The sequence below is a fragment of the Natrix helvetica genome (assembly GCF_964273705.1).
Source record: "Natrix helvetica genome assembly, chromosome: 5".
NCBI classification, from domain to species: Eukaryota; Metazoa; Chordata; class Lepidosauria; order Squamata; family Natricidae; genus Natrix; species Natrix helvetica.
Window position 1 is genome coordinate 46,865,461 of NC_138551.1, and position 23,640 is coordinate 46,889,100.

General features: G+C 37.6%; 1 protein-coding gene across 1 annotated transcript in view; it reads left to right on the forward strand.

The window, feature by feature from the left end:
• MYO7B (myosin VIIB) overlaps positions 1-23,640 on the forward strand; it is a gene marked incomplete at its 5' end in the record, with an annotated part of 59,040 nt that overhangs the window by 15,492 nt on the left and 19,908 nt on the right. Inside the window, 14 exons of the mRNA XM_081954056.1 lie at positions 1,085-1,248; positions 4,850-4,987; positions 6,215-6,367; positions 7,699-7,794; positions 9,114-9,208; positions 11,080-11,164; positions 11,252-11,467; positions 13,801-13,983; positions 14,903-15,118; positions 17,170-17,331; positions 18,937-19,017; positions 19,424-19,551; positions 21,152-21,278; positions 22,222-22,341. Coding sequence (XP_081810182.1) covers positions 1,085-1,248; positions 4,850-4,987; positions 6,215-6,367; positions 7,699-7,794; positions 9,114-9,208; positions 11,080-11,164; positions 11,252-11,467; positions 13,801-13,983; positions 14,903-15,118; positions 17,170-17,331; positions 18,937-19,017; positions 19,424-19,551; positions 21,152-21,278; positions 22,222-22,341 — 1,964 coding nt within the window. The remainder of the gene's footprint in view (positions 1-1,084; positions 1,249-4,849; positions 4,988-6,214; positions 6,368-7,698; positions 7,795-9,113; positions 9,209-11,079; positions 11,165-11,251; positions 11,468-13,800; positions 13,984-14,902; positions 15,119-17,169; positions 17,332-18,936; positions 19,018-19,423; positions 19,552-21,151; positions 21,279-22,221; positions 22,342-23,640) is intronic.

The window sequence follows — 23,640 nt, forward strand, 5'->3', positions numbered from 1 at the left end:
CCTGATTTTATTACTGATATTAATGAGACCCAAGAGTCTCATACAACTACAGTTTCTAAACCCTCTATTTGTACAACGTATCATAGTTACTTATATCTTCCTTAGTGCGGAGGAAAAGGAAGGGGCCATTCGGGCACTCTGCTTGGGTGTTGGCAGCATAGGATGCTGTGAAGGCTTCATGCCAGACACAACAGTAAATCTTGACTCTCCAGACATTTAGCTCCATATTTAGGAATTAGAAACTGTCTACGGCAGAAGCTGACCGACTTCACATGACTAGATAAGTTTCCTTATTGCAGCTCAGAAAAAAACCATATAGAGAATGAAAATCTGCTTTCAGCAGTACTTAGAAATCATGGTTTGCAATATGAACACGCTTATGTCCATATATGTATATATGTATGTACAGTATATGCTCCAAGATTTAAAGACTTTCTGCAGTTCTTTTTATTCAATGGAAATTTGACTGCTCTCTTTTTGGTCTTGATATTGAAAAGTATTTGATCAGTCCCATATGGTTCAGTCCCATCTGAGAATTAGTCAGGTAACAAGTCTGTCATGAGTAGAGATCTCTCAAAACAGGAACATTAAGAGTACTCGTTGCTATTTCATCCTGTACCCCTCCCTCCCCTGTTATCAGTAGATGGCAGGTAGCAAAACTCACTCTCCCATCTCATAAGGGAGAATGATTAGCACCGTTCTTTTCATTGTCAGATACTTGGTGAGAGTGGAAACAAAAACAGGGGAAATCATCATTTTTTTAAAAAAAAATTGTCCATAACAAGTGAGGGCAAAACAATGTTCAAAGCTTGTAACTGTGGCAAAATATGTGTTGGCGAAAATATATAGGCAATACAACCTATATAATTATACTTTTTTGCTAGCTCATAACTAGCTGATAACTAGCGCTTCCAAACTGCCCATGAGAAAGAACCCTAAGAATTATTTCAATTGCAAAGGATTAGTTTAAATGGAGCGCTAGCTATTTGTGCAAGGAAAATGCTTAACCCAAGAAAGTGAACATGAAAATGCAATTAACATCAAATGGAAAAAAACCCACATGTATTGTGTTTCTTCCCCACAGGTTTCCTTGAGAAAAACCGTGATATGCTTAGCTCGGACATAATGCAACTTGTTCATTCATCCAAAAATAAATTTCTCAAAGAGATCTTCCCGGTGGACACAAGCATACATGTTCTGCCTTTTGGCCGTGGGACCATTAAGCACCTTGGAAAGGATTCCTTGAAGGTTAGGCTGATGAATGGATGTCACTTTCTACTCCCACTTTGATAGATTTATGTATCAAATTTAAGCCAGTTAGTGCTCAAGGCATAAGTTGAGGTATCTGGTTCACAAGGCAAACCTTTCAGATGATGGGATGACAGATGCTAAGTGCTGAGCCTCCTAGGCTCTAGCAATTGAAGTCAAGTGAGAAAAGGGAAAGAGGGAAAGAGGAGGATTATACAATCAGTTTTCCCATGCTCTAGTATGGCAAGGTATATTAGGGCTGGTAACACTTGGGCACATAGGATGCTTGGGTTTGTCATTCCCATTGTAGAAATGCAGATTTGTGCAATTTATCTTGGCTATTCTGAAATTCTTTTCAGCCATTCTGTAGAAAGAAAGGAAGATGACTAGATCTATGACCAAAGTGAAGGGGAAAATATGGGTTAGTGCAGAGTAAGAAGAAAGAATGAACAAAAGATGTATTCCAAATTCACATAAGGGGAGGGCATAAAGCACCATCAGATTTACAACAGTCTGTTGTTATAGCCACAGTTAATAAAATTAGCTTTGGTTTTTGTGTGACTGAATGTTGACTTCTTTGTTTGGTTTTCATAGTAGAGTTCACACACTGTAAAATTATGTAATAATGTAGCATTTTGTATCTCACAAAATTTAAGGAGAAATATAATGCATATCCTTCTTTCTGCACATGCAAAATGATTTCACAGCATTTTCTCATGTACTTCTCATATTGAGTTGTCATATAAGTCTTGCTGACAATGGAATAAATGAATACACTTTTCCCTTTTAATTTTTTCTGGTCTAACTTAATCATTTTTTTCTAATACAACAACTAATTGTATCACTTACTCAAAATATATGAGTTACTGCTTGTTGAATACCACCTCAAAGTAAGTTAAAACTTGATTAAGTCCAGGATTCATTGTCTGTTTTTCTTGCAGTACTATCTTCTTACTTTCAACTAACAAAGTGATGTCATCTGCATATCTCAATGTTTCAATTGCAATTTTAATTACTGCTGTGTGACCTCTTTCAATTCTGCCACAATATAATTAAATCAATATGGGGACAATATACATCCTTGTCTCACTCTATTCCCTTTTATGAATCACTCTTGAGTCTCCAAATTCAGTCCTTACAGTAGCTTTTTTATAGTAAAGATTCCTCAGCCTTCACAGTCCAGTATGGTCTACACAAAGACTTTGATGTAGGAAATGAAGAAAAAGAAAATGGATATATTCTCTTGATCTCTCCAATATCAGTCTAATTTTATATCAGAACTTACGTCCCTCTGCCTTTTCTGAAGCCTGCTTATTCATTTGCCATTTCTTTTTCTGAATATAGCTCTGTTCTTTATAACATCTTCAAACAAAGATATGCCTCTGTAACTTATACGTTCAGTGGTGGTTTGATACTTTGTGTGTTGTCTTGCATTTCCTATACTGAATACAATATAAACTTTATAAACCAAACTTTTCCAAACTTTAGGCAATCTTGTCCCATATTTGTGAGCGTGGTTAGAAATTTAATAGTCTCATCTGCTGCAGATTTAAACAATGTAGTTCTATTTTGTTTGTGCCTTGTGCTTTCCTCTCTGACAGTTCATCTATTGTCTTGCTATCTAGTGAAGTTATTTTCTGAATGTATCCTGCCTCTACAAATGTTTCTGTTGTTCTATAATCACACCCATATGGAGTGTCAGCATAACATTTCCACTTTTCTTTAATCTCTTTTGCCTCTTTCACATTTTTCCATAAATACCTGTTTGAATATTCTAACCTTAGGCGTAAATTACAGTGACCATATTTTCTTGGGGGGAAAACAAAGAACAAACCAAAAAAAGGGGCAAATGTTAATAAGGATTTTAAAAATTAGTTGTTTATATTTATAACTTTTTATTACAAATGAAAGTACCACCTGGCTTTGAGGATCTGTGAGTGGTGAAATGGTTGTCTTGTTTGTGTATTATTATGGTCTCCTGATGAACGTAAACTTCTCGTTTCCAGCAAACAACACCTATTTGGGAAAATGTATTCACTTAAAGACCATGGCATTCACTTAACAACTCTGGTATTTGCTTAATGATTGCTGAAAAAACTGAAAAAACTGGGCCCAGTTACATGATGTCTCAGTTTATGACCAAAATGACTTACAATCATACTTCCAGGGTCCAGTTATAAGTCAAGGACTATCTGTATTGTTTGCAGTGTTGTTTTATTCTGTGTGCTTGGTATTGCTTATGTTTTAATTGTAAGCTGCCCAAAGTCTGCCCAAATTGTAAGCTGCCCAAATAAATTAAACTGAAATAAAGGATTGTCCTTTATAATAAAGTATGATCACTGTGCTATCAATTCACATAAAATGTTTTGTTCTTCTTTAAAACAAAATCTATTATATTCTTTTATTTGATAACATAAACACTTGATTAAAATATTTTTCTTTTTTCTTTCTGGCTTGTGTTCAGTTATAATATTGTTCAAGGCTTTTGTTCTATCATGACAGTTTACTATACAAACTATTTGGATTTCTTTTTCAGTTTGCTTTTCATAATACAAGTTTTCTTCTTCCTTTTCACATAAATTAAAGTACTGAATCTCTTCTTAACATTGATTTTATATTCTGACTATGTTCCCTAGGCAATATCTTATTAGCACTTATATCCTCTTTTATTTTCAAAGTATGGTCTATATGCAAAATTATTGGTAAGATCCAATAATCTGCAAAGTTGTGTACTGCAAAGATGACATTTATGCGGCTCCTTTCTCCTCTGAGCATTTATGTGGCATTATCATGAGACATTGGACAAACAGCAAGCTTATATGAAACCAAAACAAAGAAAGGGGCAGCCTTAAATATGCATTCATTAGCAAAGTATCTAGAACATTTTACATGGAAATGTTATTCCAAGACCGATAGAAAAAAGCTTTGCTGCAGGTGTGTATATATATATATCAAAATGAACCATATATATATACTTTGCAAGTTTAATAGTTCATTTTTTCTCAGCATTAAAGGAATTCAAAATGAACCATATATATATATATGAACCATATATATATGGTTCATTTTGAATTCCTTTAATGCTGAGAAAAAATGAACTATTAAACTTGTAAAATATATTAAACTTTATATATTTCCGTATATAGGACAGCTATGTCCTATATCAGGGGTGTTAAACTCAATTTCATTGAGGGCTGCATCAGGATTGTATATGATCTTGGGGACTGGGGTCAGCGTGGCCAGTGAGGGTGCGTGGCCAGCTTAACATCATTTGTGTCAGCGCCTGTAGTGGCTCGAACGTGCGCGGCCCTCCTGAACTCTGTTTTCACTCGCAGAGGGTTGCAGGAGACTGTCATAGCCGAAAACTGAACTTGGGAGCCCATTTTCATTGGCAGAGGCACTCCCAGCCGGTCCTTCACTGTTTTCAGGGCAGCCCCATGGGCCAGATCTAAGCAACCCGTGGGCTGGATCCAGGCCGCAGGCCTTGAGTTTGACACCCCTGTCCTATATTTTTTTCCTGTAAACAATTTACAGCATTGCTGTAAATCGTTTGCTGATGGTAATTTGGCATTTATGCCATTTCTGTACTTTCTGCCCTCAGGGATCAGATTCTGGCAAACGCTTGTCTACACTAGCGGGACAATTCAAACAGTCTCTGGAGCAGTTGATGAAAATCTTGAACAGCTGTCAGCCTTATTTTATCCGCTGCCTTAAACCCAATGACCAAAAGAAACCCATGGTAAACTTCATTATGCTCCTCATACGTCATGTCAGATGGTTTCAGGAGGGGGGGGGGAATTAATTTTGTAAGAATTATATAATTGATTAATAATGTATTTTTTAGATTTTTAATAGTTTCCAGAAGAAATAGCTATATTAATCTGTATGCCACAAATACTGCCAGGCGATGTCTTGTGATAAATTCCCCAGAATTCCAGGAGCTGAAGTCCACATATTTTAAAGTTGCCAAGTTTGAAAAACACTGTTTGGCCTAACCACAAGTAGAACATATTGCACTTTTTAATTTTCCTTATATAAAGGATGTTGCCACATGAAAATATGTATAATAAAAATTGCAAATTAAAGTAAGTAAAAAATTAATAAGTTTATTCTTCACTTGGACCATCCTTGGTTAGTTTAAGTCAGATAGCACAGCATTTTCAAGACATACCATATCCAGAAGCAAAATAAATGCTAAACATTGCTTTTTCTTATTGTCACTGGATTGTTCATACCCTGCAAATTGTAAATTATTTTCAGGGGAGAAGATCATTTATTCAGAAATTTCCAGACAAGGGAACAATTGACTTCATTTTACATTACTTTAGATGGTACATGTACAAATACACTAAGCAGCCCTCATGAGTAGCTGCATGTAGCTGATCTCAAAAAGCTAAGCAGGGTAAGACTTGGTTAGTACTCAGAGGGGAGGCTGCCAGTAGGGCACATCAGATTAGAATGTGCCATTTTGTTGCCAAGAAAATGAGACGGCTGACTTGATTAAATCATCAGAAGCCAAATTTGATGCAACGACTGCTTCATTTCAGAAGTATGCTTTTTTTTCTCTGTGCGACCAGATGGTTTAGACCAGTGGTGGGTTGTGGATCCCGTCTTACTGCCTCCGCGAGCCTCCGCGACGCTCCAGCTGCTCAGCGGAGTGTCGCGCAGGTGCTGTATGCATCATGTGCATGCGCGGAAGCACGGAAGCCTTAAAAGACAGGTAAGGAGCTCGGATGGGTAGGCCCTCCGGAGCACCATACCGGAACGGCATCTGGTGCTCCAGGCAGGCTCCGGTACGCCCTTACCGGGGCGTACTGCCTGCAACCCACCACTGGTTTAGACCTACCTGAAAATATGAATTTTAAAACAAAACAAAAGAATATTTTTCATTAAATCAACTCTGGATTCGGTTAGTTAGAGAATGTTTATGTTTCTGTGGTAAATTTGACGTTTCTTTCATTTTCAGCAATTTGATAGAGAACTCTGTATCCGGCAGCTATACTACTCTGGCATGATGGAAACTATACGGATTAGGAAAGCTGGCTATCCAATTCGCTATAGCTTTGCAGATTTCTTTCAGAGATACAGAGTCCTACGGCCGGTGCCAGCTAGAGAACAGGTATCCTGTTATATACTTTCAGGATTGGTTATTGTTTTAAATTGCTCTTTTATAATAATAAGTGGTAATAAAGCAGATTGATCTGTTCTAAAATCTGTTCCTACAGCATTTATTATGTGCAGTGTCAGAATCAAGATTAAATTTTATAAATAAGTATAAATAAATTCTAACAGAGTATAAGTATAAATAAATTCTAACATAACAGAGATTAACAGAGGTGGAAGGGGTCTTGTAGGTCATCTAGTCCAGTCCCCTGCCCAAGCAGGAGACCCTACACTATTTCTGAGAAATGGCAGTCCAATATCTTCTTCAAAGCTCCCACAACATTCAAAGGCAAGCTGTTCCATTGATTGATTGTTCTCACTGTCAGAAAATTTCTCCTTATTTCTAGGTTGGATCTCCCCTTGATCAATTTTCATTTATTATTCCTTGTATGGCTTTTGGGTGCCTTAGAAAATAGCTTGACCCCCTCCTCTCTGTGGTAGCCCCTCAAATATTGGAACATTGCTATCATGTCTCTCCTGGTCCTTCTCTTCACTAGACTAGCCATGCCCAGTTCTTGTAACCGTTCTTCATATTTTTTAGTCTCCAGTCCTCTAATCATCTTCATTGATCTTCTCTGCACTTTTTCTAGAGCCTCAACATCTTTTTTATAGTGCGGTGACCAAAACTGGATGCAGTGCTCTAGATGTGGTCTTACTAGGGCTTTATAGCCTTAATTTGAACAGCTCACACTCTGCTAGAGAGTTCCCTGGGGATGGGCTCCAGCATGAGTCCAAAATCATGGAATACAATACCTCTCATCCCGGTGACCAACCCAGATTGGATCTATAAATATTATTAGTTTTCCTTTAGCACCTAGCAATCTATTTCTTTTATTTTTGTTGAACAGTAATTATCAAACATTTTGAAGTATGTGAATAACACAAATCTGTGGAAAAAAATAGTAATTGCTAACACTTGGAAAATCAACAATTAAGATATGAATTAACAAGGTTTCTTTAATCAGCTTATTAGAAAAGATTGCAGATAATCTTAGAATAATGAAACATCAGAGGCAGGAACCATAATACTACCAGTTAGGGCAGGTGTTACATGTGGTAATTTATTATATGTTTTAATGACAGCGCTTGGTAATATCTCATTTCTCCTGTTATGAGATATTATTTGCAAATAGAGAGGAAAAATGTATAAAAAGGTACTTCCCAAGCATGGCCACAGTTTGAAATGCCAGTTGTTAAAATATACATTTTATAATAAATAAAATTATTTCTTATGTAGCCTTTGTATTTTTACTTTAAATTAAATGAGATTGTTATTTTCCATTCCAGCTGAAAAATGATGTTCGTCAGAATTGCATTTGTATCTGTAAGAAAGTAATGGAAGATCAAGATTGGAAAATTGGCAAAACCAAAGTTTTTCTGAAAGTAAGTTACACAGTTTCACAGGCAGATGTTTTTCTATTTCCAAGAAACAAATCCAATTGGATTCAGTGTGGTTTATGGTACGTATGTCCAATTGCATGTAGGTTGATGGTATAATCTTAAGCATTTTTACTTGAATTATTCAGATAATTCTTGGTAAAAATAGGTTCCAGAACCCCATTCTGTTTTGTGAGATAAACCTAAGACCATATTGGAAAGTAGGAGTATCCAAGTGGAAAATAGAGATAGATAGAGTCAGAATTTTTAAAAAATGCAGGGTATAAATTAACTTGGAAGATATAAGATAATTATTCTATTCTGATCAAATAAATGCTTCCTTGATGTCCAAAAAAGGATGTGGAAATCATAATATATAGACAACTCATTTAGATATACTTTTATTCCTATCTCTGATTTTTTTCTTACAAGTAAGATAAGTTGCTCATAACTAATAAATGTATTTTTAAACAAAAAAAAATCTGAACACTTGAATGGTGAAATACTCCAATGTACATATATTTGTATTCCTTTATTTCTGTCTGGATAAGCAATGGTATGTGCAACACAGAAGAAGAGTAAGAAATAGTCTTCTCTTTTTAAGAATCTCCTCAAACCTTTTCCAGACATGATTTCCCAAGTCTTTGTTTTCTCCCCATTTATTCTCTTTCAAAATGTTTGTTTTGCAGCTTCATCCTGATTCATGTTTTCATATGGTGGAATTGAACTACACTGGCTTGCAAAAGCTGACTGTTAAAGTTTCTGGAATTTGCTATGCATGGCATGCAAATTGGCTGATATATGGCTAGCAATGTGGGATCAGCAGCAGAGCCAGCAGAACTGTTTTTTAAAAAAATATGTATCAGGGCACCATTGATCAATTGCCAGTGGGTATAATAATAAATTGAATTGTTAAGAAGAACAATTAAATCCAGCTACCGTTGTGTAAACAGCAGTGACGTGCGGTGAGGTTTATGGCTGGTGAGGCTGGTGATGTCATCAGGAAGGCGGGAAATGGGACCACGTGTGCAGCAGGCTGAGGCAGCCTCAGCCTCCTGCACACGTGGTCCCATTCCCCGCCTTCCTGAGTCAACATGAAGGGGACCGCGGAGTGCGAGCTGCGATCCCCTTCAGGAAGGCAGGGAATTGGACCACATGTGCCTTTTCCATTTTCCTTTTTTTTTCTTTTCATGATAAGAGCGGTGAGGCTCTGCCTCCCCTGCCTCCCCTGACCATACATCCCTGGTATACAGAATCATTTAATCTGTTTTGCTTCAGCCTTAGCTCATATAGGTGTGCTTTTATTTTTCTCAAATCTTTAATAGGATTATCATGATACAGTCCTGGAGGTGCAGCGTGACAAGGCATTCAGAGAAAAAGCCATTCTGATTCAAAAGGTGCTCAGGGGATTCAAAGACAGGTAAACATATTTAATGGTAGTGACAAATGTGAATTACTAACAGTTACAGTTGTGCATTGTTTAGATCAGGGTTTTCAAACTGTGTTCCATGGAGTCCTTGAGTTCCTCAGGAACATGATAAGGTTCTGTGACAGACTAAAAGAGAAACAAACAAATCGAACTGAATGAAGTCAGCTTGACATGATTGGCACTTTGACTTTTGATCAGCTGTTTCCAATATTTAAAAAAAAAACAAGTTGGGCAGCCTGAAAAAGCTTGAGACCCTCTGTCTAGAATGCAATAAGATCCTCAAAGAACAAAAACAAGCAGGACAGAGAGAAAAGATTTATACCAGTGGTGGGTTTCAAATTTTTTTAGAACCTCTTCTGTAGGTGTGGCCTGCTTTGTGGGAGTGGCTTGCCGGCCATGTGACTGGGTGGGAGTGGCTTGCCAGCCATGTGACCAGGTGGGAGTGGCTTGCAAGCCATGTGACTGGGTGGGCGTGGCCAACTTGTAAAATGTGGTGAAACTCATTTAACAACGCTCTTGCTTAGCAACCAAAATGTTGGCTCCGAAACTCTGGCATTTGAAGCACGCAAGTCTTAAAGCTGTCAAGTTACAAGACCCTTGCACCCCTAACCCTTTAGAAAAAAAAACCCAGGCATGTTCAAACTTGACAGCTTTAAGACTTGTGGACTTCAACTCCCAGAATTCCTCCTCCAGTCATGTTGGCTCAGGAACTCTGGCTTTGAAGTGTGCAAGTCTTAAAGCTGTCAAGTTACAAGACCCTTGCACCCCTAACCCTTTAGAAAAAAAACCCAGGGGTATTCAAACTTGACAGCTTTAAGACTTGTGGACTTCAACTCCCAGAATTCCTCCTCTTTATCTTGATGATGTACAGGCGGTGGGGGGAGGGAGCTGGAACCTGTTCTAAACGGCACTGTAGATTTGTGGAACCTCTTCTATAGAAGATGTTAGAACTAGCAGGAACCCACCCCTGGTTTATACCCTAGGGGGCAAAAGATTCACCTTCCATTCCAGAAAGAGGAAAACCCATAACTAGTAGTGACTATAAGGGGAGGGGTGTCCAAAAAGACAAGATGACAGCCACCATCAGGCAATTGAAGTCCCACCCATTTTTATGTTCTTCCCATCACATGTAAAAAAGGGTGGGCTATTTGGATGCCATCTTGACTTTATGGACCTCTTCCTGTTATGCAACCCTCCCATAACCAAAGAAATCAATGTGTTGTCTAGGTTTTAATCTACTCTATCTGGCTAACAAGAAATGAAAGGATATGGTTCATGATTTTTAAAAAAACATGTAAAAGAGAAACAAAGAAATACAGTAGTCCAGAGAGGACTGAGCATGCTTAATAAATATGGAAAGTTGGAAAAGAAATAGGAAATGGTGATGAATGGAGCACCATCCATGGAGTAACAAGATCACTGCATTTAAACTGGTCATTTAATACTGTTTGTTCCAAACCTTCTTACCACAATAATGGAGCCACAGCAAATACCTAATCTCCTCTAAAATATGCTAAATCACTTTAACCCATTTAGGCACTTGAATTTTTTTCTCTCTAAATTCATGGTACATTGAGCATTAAAGTGTTAGTGTTAAAGGAAAAACCACTTAGAATAGTTCATGTCTATTTAACATAATTCCAGTACCCCATAGAAGAGGGAGTTCACACATGTCATCGTTTTCATCTAGAAAATGAGATCACTTAGCCTTGATATAATTCAGGTGCTTTCCTGATTTGGTTTTTGGGATAACTCCGTTTTTTCTCCAGCACCTGTTCTACTGGGTGTGCTCTGAACACTCCTTTAATATTCTTTTTCTTTGTAGAATAAGTTGTGTTTCTTGTTATTCTTTCTCTGTAAAGGAAACAGTTTCTGAAGCAGAGACAAAGTGCTGTAGTTATACAGGCAGCCTGGAGAGGATACTTTGCTCGTAAAAATTTTAGAATGGTAAGAATTTGCCTTTAACCCTGAAATCCAGCAACAGAAGATGTTTTGCACCACAATTAATGTCAGGCTATTATTTCTTCCCTATAGCTCATTTTGGGATTTGAACGTCTGCAAGCCCTTTTCCGGAGCAAACAGCTTATGAAGAAGTACGAAGAAGCCCGTGGGAACATGATTAAGTTTCAAGCGTTGTGCCGAGGTTACCTGATGCGCCAGAAAATTGCTGAGCAGCTGAAAGCTGTGTGTGTGATACAGGCTTATGCCAGGGGAATGTTTGTTCGTAAGACTTTGCAAAAAATGAAGAAGGTAGGTAGTATGATTGGAAACATGGAAATAGGAATCACACAACAAGTCTTGTCCATAGAACTTGTGAAGAATAGTAATTTTGATGATGGAATAAAATAGCTACTGTATTTTTCGGAGTATAAGACGCATCTTTTTCCCCTCAAAAAAGAGGCTGAAAATCTGGGTGCGTCTTATACACTGAATACAGCATTTTTGTCCTACCGAAACCCCGCCCCCTTTGCAAAAATGGCTGTGCGTGGCCTTTTGGGGGCTTCCAGAGTGTCCTGGGGGCTGGGGAGGGCAAAAATGAGTGAAAAACGGGCCATTTTTTGCTCGTGTTTGCCCCCCCCAGCCCCCAGGAGCACTCTATAAGCCTCCTAAAGGCTATGCATGCCATTTCTTTAACAAAAAATGGGCCCTTTTGTGCATTTATTTCTCGTGTTTCCCCCCCCCCCCCAGGAGCACTCCACAAGCCTCCTAAAGGCTATACATGCCCTTTTTTGAAAAAAAATTAGCCCGTTTTCACGTAAAACGGGCCGTTTTTGGAAGGTCTGCAGAATGCAAAAACTTTTTTTAAAAAAATTGCTTCTTCAAAATCTTGGTGGGTCTTATACTCCAAAAAATACAGTATACCTCCAAAGAGAGTGACTATAATTAAAGTGTAGAAGCTGGGAAATCATAACTAGGGAACAGAATGGCTAAAATTAGTATTATATTCAGCCTGTTTCTTTGTTAAATAAATACTTAAAAATAACAGTGTCAAAATTAGTTAAGATTATTGTCAATGCAACAATCCACTATTACACGTCTCTGACAGACAACTTGGCATTACTTAATTTTTTCAGAAAAAGAGAGTTCACCTTTTTCTGAGGCAGTGGTTTTTCCCGGTGATTAGCTATTACCATCAGTACTTGTCTTAATGTCTAACCAAAATCTACTCCCCTCCAGGTCAAACCTATTCCTTCTTATCTTGTCTTCTAAAACATCTGGAAAATTTTGCCCTGTCTCTTATCTATGACAATCCTTCAATACCTCAGTTGCTGAATAATCTCAATTTTTGATTTGATGGAAGATAAAACGTAAAAAGTTTTCTTCTACTACAATTCCTTGAAAAGGGTGAACTCAATATTTTGCTTTAAAGTGAGTTTTAAGATATAATGGGATGCACTTGAAGGCATACATACTTAGGATGTGGTGTGTGTGTGTGCTGCCTGCCTGCCTGCCTGCCTGTCTAAGGCAGTGGTTCTCAACCTTCCCAATGCCGCGACCCTTTAATACAGTTCCTCATGTTGTGGTGACCCCCAACCATAAAATTTATATCTCGGTTCCTAAGACCATCGAAAATAAGTGTTTTCCGATAGTCTTAGGTGACCCCTGTGAAAGGGTCTTTCGACCCCCAAAGGGGTCCCGAACCACAGGTTGAGAACCACTGATCTAAGGCCTTTTTCTCTGCAAATCTTACAATACCCATGATCCTAAGGAGAGCCCCTTCAGTAAATGCTACCATCAGGTACACTTCCACAGACAAATTCTTTCTGGACCAGAGTTGCTAGGGAGTAGTCAGCAGAAAGAAAATACATTTGATGATATTAAAACCCTTTCAGAATGGAGTCACGCATTCAGTAAAAAAAACAAGTCTATATCGTGTGTTTAGTTAAAAAAACTAAAAAGTTGAAAGGAAACAAAAGGAAAGGAGAAAAAAGATGAAAGAAAACTGACTTTTGAAAGGATTATCTCAGTAGCAACTCCTTGAACCAGGAAGACAGAGATGGAATAACAAGACGGTATAATAAAGTCACCAAACCCAAATAATCTTCTGTATGATCAAATCCAAATATCAACCCATATCCAGCTTACTATTCCTTTGATTGCAAGTATTTTGCAGCCTGGTTTCTGGATCTGGGTGCTACTTAGTTTCAGATTTCTCTGCCCATTTACCTGAATCAACATATCAGGTTTTCCTTTCTGAATCTGTTGAGTGGGATTTCTTTTGCTTAACTAGATGAGGCCACTGGGCCAAAATATAAATACAATAGCTTTCTGTTAACATTTAAACATCCCTCAGTTCCTTGATGCAATGTTTAATAAATTGCCAGGAATAAAATTATTGTTGGAGCAGCCGGAGTGTGTTTGCGGTAGTGCCTCCTGGTTTTTATTTTATTTTATCAATTTTTAGGATTCCCATTGGATCCTTTTTTATTGTTGGAGTTTTCAGTGTCAAATCATTGAATAGTAACTAATTTTGTTACTTTGTTCTGATGATGCAGGAGTAGTTATAAAGTGCAATTTGTACATATAAAGTCCTAACTCAATCCCTAAATCCAGTTTAATGGATTCCTTTCATTTATTTACAGGAACATTTGGCAATTCCAGAATCAGAAGATTATAGTAAGAAATTGAAAGTAAAGGATTCTGAAGAAAAGAAACATGGATCAATGTATGATGTCATCAGTGATCAGGAAATGGTGGACAAAGTATTTGGTTTCTTGCCTTCTTTTATTGGGGGGCAAGAAGGCCAAGCTCCTTTGGGCTTTGAGGTAAGAAGAGATGGAGAAATAAATAATTAAGTTGATTGTCTATTGTAATAGTATGTGGGAATCACCTTCTGAGGTTGGAGAAAGAGCAGTAGCCTAGACAACAATCTGGTGAACAAAATCTAACTCCAAAGGAGAAAATGGCAAATGTATTTAGGAGGGACCCTCCCTGGTTTTTGGTGAGTAAAAGTGAGGAACCAGAGGGGTACCTTCAGACTTGCAAGCTTCTGTTAACGTAACCTTGTAATAAAAATAGGTCTAGTTTTCCTGATTGTGCTTCTTGAACAATGAAGTAATTTTGAGAAACTTATGAGCATATTTGAAAATTTCAAAATATATCATTAAAATGGCTGCATTGCTGATTGCGACCAAAATAAAAATAATGATTGACCAGAAAGAAAACCGATAAAGTTATTTCACATTACCTCCTTTATCCACCACCACAACTTACAGTTGCCCTATTTCTGGGCAGTGAATACCATGCAAAAGTAGAGCAATGGATTTCATCCACTCACCATTTTTATTTTTATTTTCTGGGAGTCGTTAGGAAGTTGACCAGAAAATCCGCATTTCTCAGAAGTCAAACCTCTGAGGTTACCATAGCAATTTGAGCAAGATGGCTGTCCTCTCATTTCCCAGAGCTATAAACCTGCTGGAGACTGCTGTCTGTCAATCTCTTCATGGGGAGCAGCTGTTTGGAGCACTTGTCCAGAGAGGCCTTCTTCATTCCACTGTGGTCATAGGCATCATTTTTGTGGAATCATCTTCAGTCTACCTTTCTTTCCTGGAATGTAATCCCTGAGTGCTGAAGAGGGCATTATTTAGATTTTTTCTGCCTGCAACTTCAACCCCTATATCAAGGCTAAGTTAACAACACTAGGGGATTAAAACAAAACTGTTTTTCTACTTCTGTATCTTGTAGGACCTGGAGAAAAAACCACAGATACACAAGCTGCATGAGATAGACCTGGATATGATCCCCATAACGGTAGAGCTGAATGAGGAGGCAGATGACTTGGGGCAATACAACTTCCCCAAATTTGCAGCAACTCACTTCCAGGGATCTGCCACTTATACACACATTCGACGTCCACTGCGCCACCCTTTGCTTTATCATGATGAAAAGGATGATGTTTTGGTAATTATTTACCTTAGTTTAATGTGTTTTTTAAAATCAAAACTCTCGGTTCCTTGAAGTAATGTTTAATAAATTGCCTTTGGAATAAATTTGGAACAGCTTGTTTTCTTTCTCTGATAACAGGCAAAAAAAATTAAAACAACAGTTTGTTACATAGCCTTCAGAAACTGAAGTGTAAGTTGTTCTGAATCAGACTGTGTTTTTCCTGATAATTGGGCATGTGGTGCTGCAGACTGTACTGAATATTATCAAATGGATGTTAATGCAGTGATATGGCTAAGAAATGTATTTGGTTATGTTGATTTTTATTGTGTTTGCATATTGTACATGCTAAGTATATTTTAAGGCACCAGATTAGAAACCAGGAGACTGAATTTTAGAGTCACTTTAGGCACCAAGTCATCTGGGTGACTTTGGGTCAATTGTTGTCTCCCAGGAAGCCCTAAGAAGAAAGAAAAGGCAAACTAGTTCTTATAATCTTGCCAAGAAAACTGCAGTGACTAGGCAATTGTTAAGAGTTAACACCGTCTCAAAGATAGATAGATAGATAGATAGATAGATAGATAGATAGATAGATAGATAGATAGATAGATAGATGATAGATCGATCGATCGATCGATCGATAGATAAATTAATTAATTTAGAAGATGTCACCATAACAATTGATGGCCACGGACCTATCTCCTATAAATTGGTCTTTTTCAGTCATCTAATAACTGCAAATATTAAAAATTCAATATTTACTTCAGTTTTAATTAATCCTTTATTTAAAAAATAGGAAACATTTGTCATTCCAAGCTCAATGAAAAAGTTATTTTATGGTATAAAGATCAGAAACAAAGAAAGTAACCTATCCTACCATGACAAGGAGTTCCAGACAATTGACGCAATGGCCATGTATAAAATTGTCTGGTTTAATCCCCACATTCTCGTTTTGTCTAATTGCTGAAAGACACAAGTCACTGCAGTGAGGAACACAGTTTGTTCTCAATTTTTTCAAGATTTAAAGACAAGAATCAGCACATTGAAATTGACTCAGAACAGTTTAGTAGCTTTTGTAGCTGTTTGAAAATGAATATTCTGTTGTTTGGCTGATGAATTCTTCAGTAGATGTTGTTTTCAAGCACTTTTTAAGGACAGATCTGGGCAGAAAATTAAAGGTTTACACCTTGGTAGAAAAGTCTGCTGCAATGTTATTCTAAACTAAAATACTAACATCACCCTATTTGGACCCTGAAGGCTTTAAAGTATTCATTTATTACTAAACTTAGAACTATTTGTAAACTAAAATATTAGTTTAAAATATTTTTGTTCAGCCAATTTTGAAAACATTAACTATATTTAACATAAGCATGTAGAAATATTGAGGCATTATTTTTACCATCTCTATTGCAACTTGAAGGCCTATCCATTAAAAATGGCACATTATGATACATGATTTGTTTGTTCATTGCTGCTTAATTTTAGAAAATGATACCCAGCAACTTACTTCATAAAACATGATAAAGACCTAACATTGAGGTAAAAGGCAAATATGCAGCAACACCATAAGTGTAATTTAGATTAGCCTTCTCCAATTTGCACATTCCAGATGTCTTACAATAGTTTCAGTCAAAATTTGTGCCCATTTTTCATGGTAAAATGTGTATAATGAATTATTAATATTTAATTGTTTCCATGTTTTATTTTGGGAAGTACGCATTAAGTACAGTAATTGTATTTAATGAAACCACTTACAGTTTTCTCTTTCCTAAATGTTGGCCTCAAAATAAGGCAACAGTAACAAAATTGAATTGATTGGACAAAATGGCATAATCATCTATTGAATGAGTAGCCAGTGTTTCTCTTACCACATCATGTTTATTATTATAACTGTATGGTAAACATAGGAGTGCACTAATTCTCATAATGTTCAATAGGAATTAACTACATTTATATGCTGATGTACAAAAATCAAGAAAGTTAATTTCTCTCCATTCAGCTCATAAGTATTTGTTAATGAAATGCATTATAATTGCAAGGACAGTATGCCTACTATCTGTTCTCACTAGGCCTCTCTAGCTGTATGGACCATCATTTTGCAGTTCATGGGTGATTTGCCAGAAAGAGTACAGAATATCAACAGCAAGAGAAGTTCCAAGGAGACACAGATTTATGAAAGCTTTGGCAAAAAAAGCCAACCGCAGCCGGTAAGCAGTTATCATCCAGATATAGTAAGGAAAATATATTTTTCATTGCTATAAGCTTATTTAAATAGAAAAATTAGAATCCTAATTATTTGTTGCTCCATGCTGATTTACGTCTAGTTGTTATTTGCCCACTGAAGTGTTATTTGCAATGACAATTTCTGGTGTAGGATTTTCCCAGACAAATAAATTTATAAGTCTCTCACTCTCATTCTCTCTTCCTGAAGTGCTGATTCGGATGAGGACTGTCTGATCTAGTTCAATAGAAACATGTAGAATGCAGAGACATTGTTGGAAATTCAGATTATGCTTCATAATGCTATTTTGCTTTGCAGCATGCTAGCTTCCTATCATTTTGATTTAACAGAGTAGGTAGGAAAAGAAGCCTAAATAGCACCAGGAGAGGTGTCAGATGTCACTGATCATGTTGGCATCTGTGATCTGGACAAGCGCTGCAACATGTAGTAGTGGACAATTTTAACCCTGCAGCCAACAAGTATTTGTAGCCGGTGTGAAGGGCTTGATGATGCTAATCTTTTCAGAGTTACCAAACATCCGAAGTGTCATCTTGTGTGCCATGTACAAACCACAGATTCTGGGCTTCAGTGATTTTAGAAATGTTTGCTCTGTCTTTGGGGCTTAAATGTTAACTTATTTCAGCTATAGCTTGCTGATTTGAACTAGCAGAGTTACTGGGGACAGGGTAGCTGTCCGTAATTGTTCTATTGTTAATTGTAAGCAGTTTTTGGTTAGCCAGAAAATTGGGTCAAAGTTTATTAGCACTCTGTTTATGAAAAGAAAGCACCACATTCCATTTGCGTGACAGCACATATAATTTGTAACGCTGCCAGGAAGTTAGTCTTAAATCTCTACAAAACACTAGAAAGACTCAGCACGATCCTCCTCTTGTTCTCCACAAGAGAAAAACATCTTACTAAAATGGAAGCAAACTCATTTTCAATTCTTTCTATATATTCCATAAGAAACCTAGTTTCATTCCATCAGTAAAATATGATGAGAATGGTTTGCTGTCATAATTTCTTCTTAAATTCAATCTTGAGTAAGAAGCCAAAAACAAAGTAATGTTTTTGACTTTTAAAATTTCTTTAACTACACTGGTTAATTTTCTAAAACTTACTGTACACTGCTAGTAGAGCAGTAATGTCTTAGAATGTGCTAGAATGTGACATTTTTCTAACATAAATGTCTATGACAAATTTGTTAAGTCTAATAAAGAATGTAACATTTTGTAAAACTCCGCACCCAAGGTAGCCATCAATTAATAGCTATTATTTAACCAATTACTTGTTGCAGCTTTTACGCCATTCCATTTATGAAGACAAGTGACTTAAAATACTAATTTAAAAAATTATAATATAAAAATAGTAACATAAGCAGTAATATCTTGATGGGTAATTAAGTGTCACTACAGAGAGGAGAAAAATGTTTCTTTCCAAAATTATTTGTTACAAATAACGATAAAAAACAATGTTCGAGACTTTTAAAAACTGTTTTTTTCATATTATAACCCACTGCTTATGAGTGCGGGCTCCCCTTCTTTTTTACAGTTTCTATTGGTTTTAGGGAATCAAGCTAACTCTTTTTTTCTTCTTCATAAATTGGATAACTTAGGTAGACATCAAAAAAGCTAACAAGTTCTCCAAGGTAATTTCTTCTGTGAAATTGAAGCGCAACTCCAAAATGGCTGATAAGGTTTGTTACATATTTTCTTCTCACCATCCAATAGGCATTACATTGTCCTATTGAAAATATATGTTGTGGGGCTTATTGCAAGGCAGAAACTTTCTGAGAAAGCAGCAGATATGTGCAGGTGTTTCCTCTTCCTCTTGTATCTTGAATATAAAATGAATAATGCCAACAAACTAGATTGCAGATGAACAGACATACATTCCTCATGTCCAAAGCAACATAGGAAGAATGGAGCATATATCTTGTCTATAATAGGAACTTCCTACTTTGTTTTGAGATTAGTCTGGTCCAAACATTTAAAGCTGACCAGATTGGAGGGACTGAGCTGGTGTTCCATTCCAGCATGGATTGGATGCCATTTAAAACAATTCTAATAAAAAAAGGGTGAATGGTTTTATGCTTATTTTAGATAAAAAGCCAGCTGATGAATGGGGAAGATATGTTTCAGGAGGAATGCTCCGAGTCTGAGAGGCCTATGTCTAACCTTGAAAAAGTGCAGTTTATCATTGGAAATGCTATCCTGCGTCCTGCCATCAGGTATTACATTTATTAAATAGTACCTTTATTTTCAATAGCAAATGCACAGATCCAGATGTGCATCTAAAACGACTTGAATAAAAGTCAGGTTTCCTTCAGGTATTGAAATAATGTACGTATGTGTATGTTTTGTGCAATAAGGCTATATAAAAAACTATTAAGCTTCATCAGAGGTGTTCCTGGTATCACTAATTATGTGGTTGGCACTTATGTCACTTCTTCCTTGTATGTCTGACATTAACACTCTAAAGCATACTTTTTCTGATAACTTATGTCAGCGATGGCAAACCTTTTTTGGCTCGAGTGCCATAAGCAGGGGGAGCGCACGGGGGTTGTGTGCGGGCATGCCGCACCCATAATGCAATGTGCTCCACCCAGCACGCATGTGCGCATGACAGGCGCTCCCCCCCCCCATTTTTGCATGCCTTTTTCACCCTCCCCAGGCTCCAGAGGCTTTATAGGAGCCTGGGGAGGGCAAAAACAGCCTCGCCCCCTCCCCCGGGGGCCCTCCGGAGGCTTCAGGAGCTTCCCTGAAGCCTCCAGAGTGCAAAAACTTGGCCCTACGGGCAAACTAGAAATTTGGGAATGGACTTCTGGTTTATTCATAGGGCCAGTTTAAGCCCTCTGGAGCCTTCAGGGGCCTTCCGGAGGCCTCCCTGAAGGCTCTGGAGGACGAAAAATGACCCAACGGCCAAACTCAAAAGTCCTATAAAGCCTCTGGAGCCTGGGGAGGGTGACAAATGGCTTTAAAAAAGGCTGAACTCAGCTCACATGCGCGCTGGCCAGCTGACAGGACAACGCTTCGCGTGCCTGACAAATGGCTCCGTGTGCCACCTGTGGCACACGTTTCATAGGTTAGCCATCCCAGACCTATGTTGTTTTTTATTTTCTTTGCAAGAAGCTTGAAGCAAAGTTTTTTCTACTGCTTTTGAGCTGAATTTCAAGATTTTTAAATATAGAAGTATAATGTACTGTTTATTTTTGTATCAGTTGCATTTTTAAAGAAAAGTCCTAAAGTATTTTAGTTAAGCTTACATTTAAGTGAACAATATAATGCATGAGGTTTTAAATCTCTTAAATTTCACACGAGATCCTCCATTTTTTGTTCAGTAACAAGGGTGAGGTTTCACACCTCATCTAAAGGACTCATTGGTTTGATTTGTTTTCCCTGCAAAGTCAACATTTTTTATAGGTAAAACTGATGCACGGGGCATGAAATAACCCTGAAAACCAAAATGCATAATTAACAGAGAATGACAGTCATATTCAACACTGCATCCACCTTTCCCCTATGACACTTCAACTGTGCATTTTTCTATTTGTTTTCTTGAGAAAGTATTTGGGTTTTTAAAATCTTTTTTCCCCCATTGCAATTTTCTCCCCCTCCCCCTATTATGCAAAATAGGAATGTCATTAAATCCCACATTCCCAAAAGGAGGAAAGACAAAACTTTTGGCTCTTCATTCCTGCTGTGGCCAACAGAGAGCACAGGCCTTTTTTCAAAATGTAATTAAATGTGATCTCTGGCCAAAAAAGTTTGCTAGCCTCTGAGATGATGAACTTGAAACATAACAAAATGCCTATTTGTTTTCTATAACAGGGATGAGATTTATTGCCAGATCTGTAAACAACTCACTGAAAATAACAATAAAACTAGTTATCACAGAGGTTGGATCTTGCTGTCACTCTGCCTTGGTTCTTTCTGCCCTTCAGACCAGTTTGTGAAGGTACTGATTCTGTAGTTGTTTGCTCCTAGTAAGAGCTACTTCAGTTAGTGGCTGAGGACCATGTGTAGAACAACGCTTTAGCTCCGGAGTGGCAAATGTCTTCAGAGTAGGGGCCAGAGGCTATACTACTGCCATTCTGGAGTACTTTTTGCACAAGTTGCAGAGACAGCTGGTGAAGCCATAGTTAAAATGGTTGCTTGAGGAAGCAGCAAGCACTCTTTCTGTGCATATAAGGTAAATATATTTCATTTGGGATCATGGGCTAGATCAGCGCCCCCCCAACCTTTTGGGCACCAGGGACCAGTTCTGTGGAGAGAGGTTTTTCCACAGACCAGACAGGGCATGTTTTCACATGCTGCCTGCATCCCATGGATGGGGTTTTACTTGTTTGCGTGGCCCGGTTTCTGGCCAGTCCACATACCAGGGGTTGGGGACCCCTTGGCTAGATGGTTTTGGGTACAGGTTGCAAAGCTCTACTCTAGCCCATAGTTGCCTAATGCAAAATTCAGCAGCAACTATTCTCTATTCTTTCTAGTATTTCCCTTCTTATTGTATATCATGACATTCTTCCTCTTCACTCCCAATTCTTGGCGCTTTCTGTCTTAAAAACATCTTATTGGCAACATTTGGATTTTGACCATCATCGTGAAGTTTGTTTCTGTCTTACACAATGAAGGTTGACATTTGCAGTTTTCAGACACAAGCCAAATATTTTCATGTTTTCAGCCTAAAAATGATTTCCCCTTCTACTTTGTTAAGCCCATTCTTAAAGAGTATTTAAAAAGTATCATTATACTGGAGACATGATATTCAAAGTGCAAAAAGTAACATGGAATTGACCGTAAACGTTTTCATTATATTCTACTTACTGTTATAGAAGATCCTAACAAACTTATGTGGCTATATGCTTTCAAATAACTTATTTTACTTCATACTACTGTAGTATCTACTAAATTTCATTCGGGGTGGACCATTATTGTATGCACCATATTGTTCTGAACGGTTGAGGCGAACTTATATGAATGGAACACGATCTGAATCACCTAGCTGGATGGAGCTGCAGGTAATTATTACCCAAATTACATTACATTTTATCTTCTCTTTTCTTACATCAAAAATTATGGCGTGGTAGGACATAGTAATTCTAATTATCTAAATTAATATTTTCCAGTCTGATATCCTCCAGCTATGTTGGATTAGAATTGCCATTGTCCTCAACAGAATGGGCAATTATTTTGCCTCCTTTTTCTGATATCTTAAGTTTCCTTCCATGCCTGAAGTCATCTAAAGTAGGTTCCTCATTAGCTATCTTTGTTCACTTCTTATGAAGGATCCAGCTGACACCATTTAGCTAGAGTTTCTTATGAATTACATGTTCTCTTTCTTTTAACAGCCTTCATTTGAGACATATTTGCTGCACTAGCCATTCTAAGCAAGGAAAAAATCAGTATTTTTTCCAGAACTTTCTTTAAATTGCACAAATACAAGTTTATTTCCTGTGAAAATAAATTAAATTACTGAACTATTAAAATTTCCCCTCAAAATTGAATTTTTGTTATAAAAGGGGTAAGTAAAAAAAAGCTAGCAATTACCTTTGTCAAAAGCAATACAAAATGGCTGTGGGGAAAGATCAGCTATTCAAGAGAGAAAAGATCTTACCAATATCTTGAGAGAACAGGAAAGAGTTGAAAGGAACAACTATCAAACAGAAAAAGATTAACATTGGAAAGGACTTTAGTGGATGTAACTTTATGAATAAATATTATAAGAGGAACCTGATGATGAGAAAGAACATATTTGGATAATACCATTTACACCTAAGCATAGAAAAAAAAGTACTTGGGAGTGGAGGTTCGTTCTCCAAGCTTGTGGGTTGGCGTCCAAACATTTCATTACCAGACTAGATAACATCTTCAGTGGAGTTTAGGGGATGTCAATGTTCCTCTGTTTATAATGTCTTTGTGTGGTCAGTAGGTCTTGTGATGGGGATGTCACATCGGGTAAAGGTCTTGTGATGGGTCTTGTGATGGGGAGGTAACATTAGGTGAGGATCATTGGGAGGTGAAGTGCTGGGTGGGGGGCATTGGGGTTGTGTGGGTTGATTGAGGATTGGTGCCACTGATGTGAACCACACCTGACCCATCATAAGACCCCCTCACTTGATGCAATGCACACTTGTCCCATCACAAGACCTTTCCATCATAAGACCTACTGACCACTCGAAGCCCTTATGAACAGAGGAACGCTGACACTGATATCCCCTAAACTCCACTGAAGATGTTACCCAGCTTCATAACGAAACATTTGAAACCAACCCCAAGTTCAGAGAACGAACCACCACCCTCATTCTATACCCAAGCTA